Source organism: Lepidothrix coronata, unplaced genomic scaffold, assembly GCF_001604755.1.
Source record: "Lepidothrix coronata isolate B3197 unplaced genomic scaffold, Lepidothrix_coronata-1.0 Scaffold358, whole genome shotgun sequence".
NCBI classification, from domain to species: Eukaryota; Metazoa; Chordata; class Aves; order Passeriformes; family Pipridae; genus Lepidothrix; species Lepidothrix coronata.
In genome coordinates, this window is record NW_016690538.1 from 254,002 (window position 1) to 255,619 (window position 1,618).

Sequence of the window (1,618 nt, forward strand, 5' to 3'; positions counted from 1 at the left end):
AAAAATAACTTGAAATACACATGTTCTTTGAGGGTGAGCTGGGGAAAAAAAAAAAAAAAGACACCAGAGGCGAAGGTGGAGGGAAAACGTGGAGAGATTTTCCCCCCTCCGCCTTCCCGGGGCTGAGAGGAGGAGGGGGGAAATAATAAAAAGGACAAGGTTCCCCCCCGGAAAGATCTTTGCCTCCTTTGTACACCCCCTTATTGTCCAAGAGGAGACAGGTTCACCTCTGGCTCCTCTCCATGCGTTTGGTCCGGGTTCGGGAGGGGAGGAAGGGGGGACTCGGGGGCCGAAGGTGTTGGGGAGTGAAGGATTTGAGGCTCCTTCGCTCCCCGCGCGCCCAAAGCCCCGGGAAACTTCTGTACCTCCGAGATTTTGTGACGGGTCACTTTGTTCAGAAAGGAAACATAGCGATGACAATGATAACACCAATAAAACAAATCCAAATCCCTCCAGAACTGCTCTGGCTTTTCGTGCCGCGTGTCCCTTCCCCTTTTATTCGAATTTATTTTCTTTCCCCCCCTCCAGAGACGGATGGGAAACGCTCCCGCACCAGCTACACCCGGTACCAAACTCTGGAACTAGAGAAAGAATTTCATTTTAACAGATACCTGACGCGGCGGAGGCGCATTGAGATCGCCAACAACCTCTGCCTGAACGAGAGACAGATCAAAATCTGGTTTCAAAACCGGAGGATGAAGTGGAAGAAAGATTCCAAGTTGAAAAGCAAAGAGGCTCTTTAGGTGGGATTGCAGGAGGTCTGGGGGGGGGGCCTCCCCTGCTTTATTTTTTGTTTTTAATGATTATTAATATTAATTTTTTTTTAATTTGTATTTTCCATCGTTTCTGGCGGAAGCGACCTCGAGGAAACTTTGATTTTTGGGGTGGGCAGGGAGGGAGCTGCTGGATGGACTCTGGTCCGTACCCTTCACGAATCCCTCAGACAAAGGAAATCTCTTATTAATATGCAAAAAGGAGAGGAAAACAAAAAACCCTCAACAAACCGACAACCCCGCTGGTGTTGGCGCAGAAATTTCATGTCTCTCTCCTTGGGTTGTTACGAAGTGTCCGAACCTGTGCGCTCTTTGGGGGGAAAACCGTCAAGCCGAACAAAAACCAGGGCGAAAAGAAAAGGCTTAAAAAAAACCCAAAAACAAACGGGTCGCGGCACCTCTAAAAATCGCGATATTCCCAGGAAAAGCGTGGAAAAGGGCCGGTGAAAAAGGAGGAGAGGGGGAGAGAAAAAAAAGAGAAAGAAAGTGGGGGAAAAAGAAAAAAAAAGCGCCCCAAAGGCACTAAGTTTGGGGAAGTCTCAGCCTCGCGCTCTGATGGGAGCCGGGAATTGCTGCTCTGCTTGGCTGGGAATCGCCCCCGGGAAGATGCTCTGGCGCCCAAGGGGGAAAATGTTGCCCCTCTCTGGGGTTCGGCACCCTAAAAACCCCAAACGCGCCCTAAAAACCCCCGGCGAGGGGTCGGAGTGGCCTCGGAGGGGGGGAGATATTTGGATATTTTCGTGTTTCGCTGCGTAATTTTATTCTTATTTGCGTATAAAAGAAGCCGTGGGGAGGGGAGGGGGGGGGAGGGCGGCGAACACCCCGTTTTTCCATCAATTTTTTTT

General features: G+C 50.2%; 1 protein-coding gene across 1 annotated transcript in view; it reads left to right on the plus strand.

The window, feature by feature from the left end:
* HOXC6 (homeobox C6) overlaps positions 1-743 on the plus strand; it is a 7,937-nt gene extending 7,194 nt beyond the window's left edge. The window contains exon 2 of the mRNA XM_017838783.1: positions 529-743. Within this exon, the coding sequence (XP_017694272.1) occupies positions 529-743 (215 nt within the window). The remainder of the gene's footprint in view (positions 1-528) is intronic.
* Positions 744-1,618: the final 875 nt, after the last annotated feature.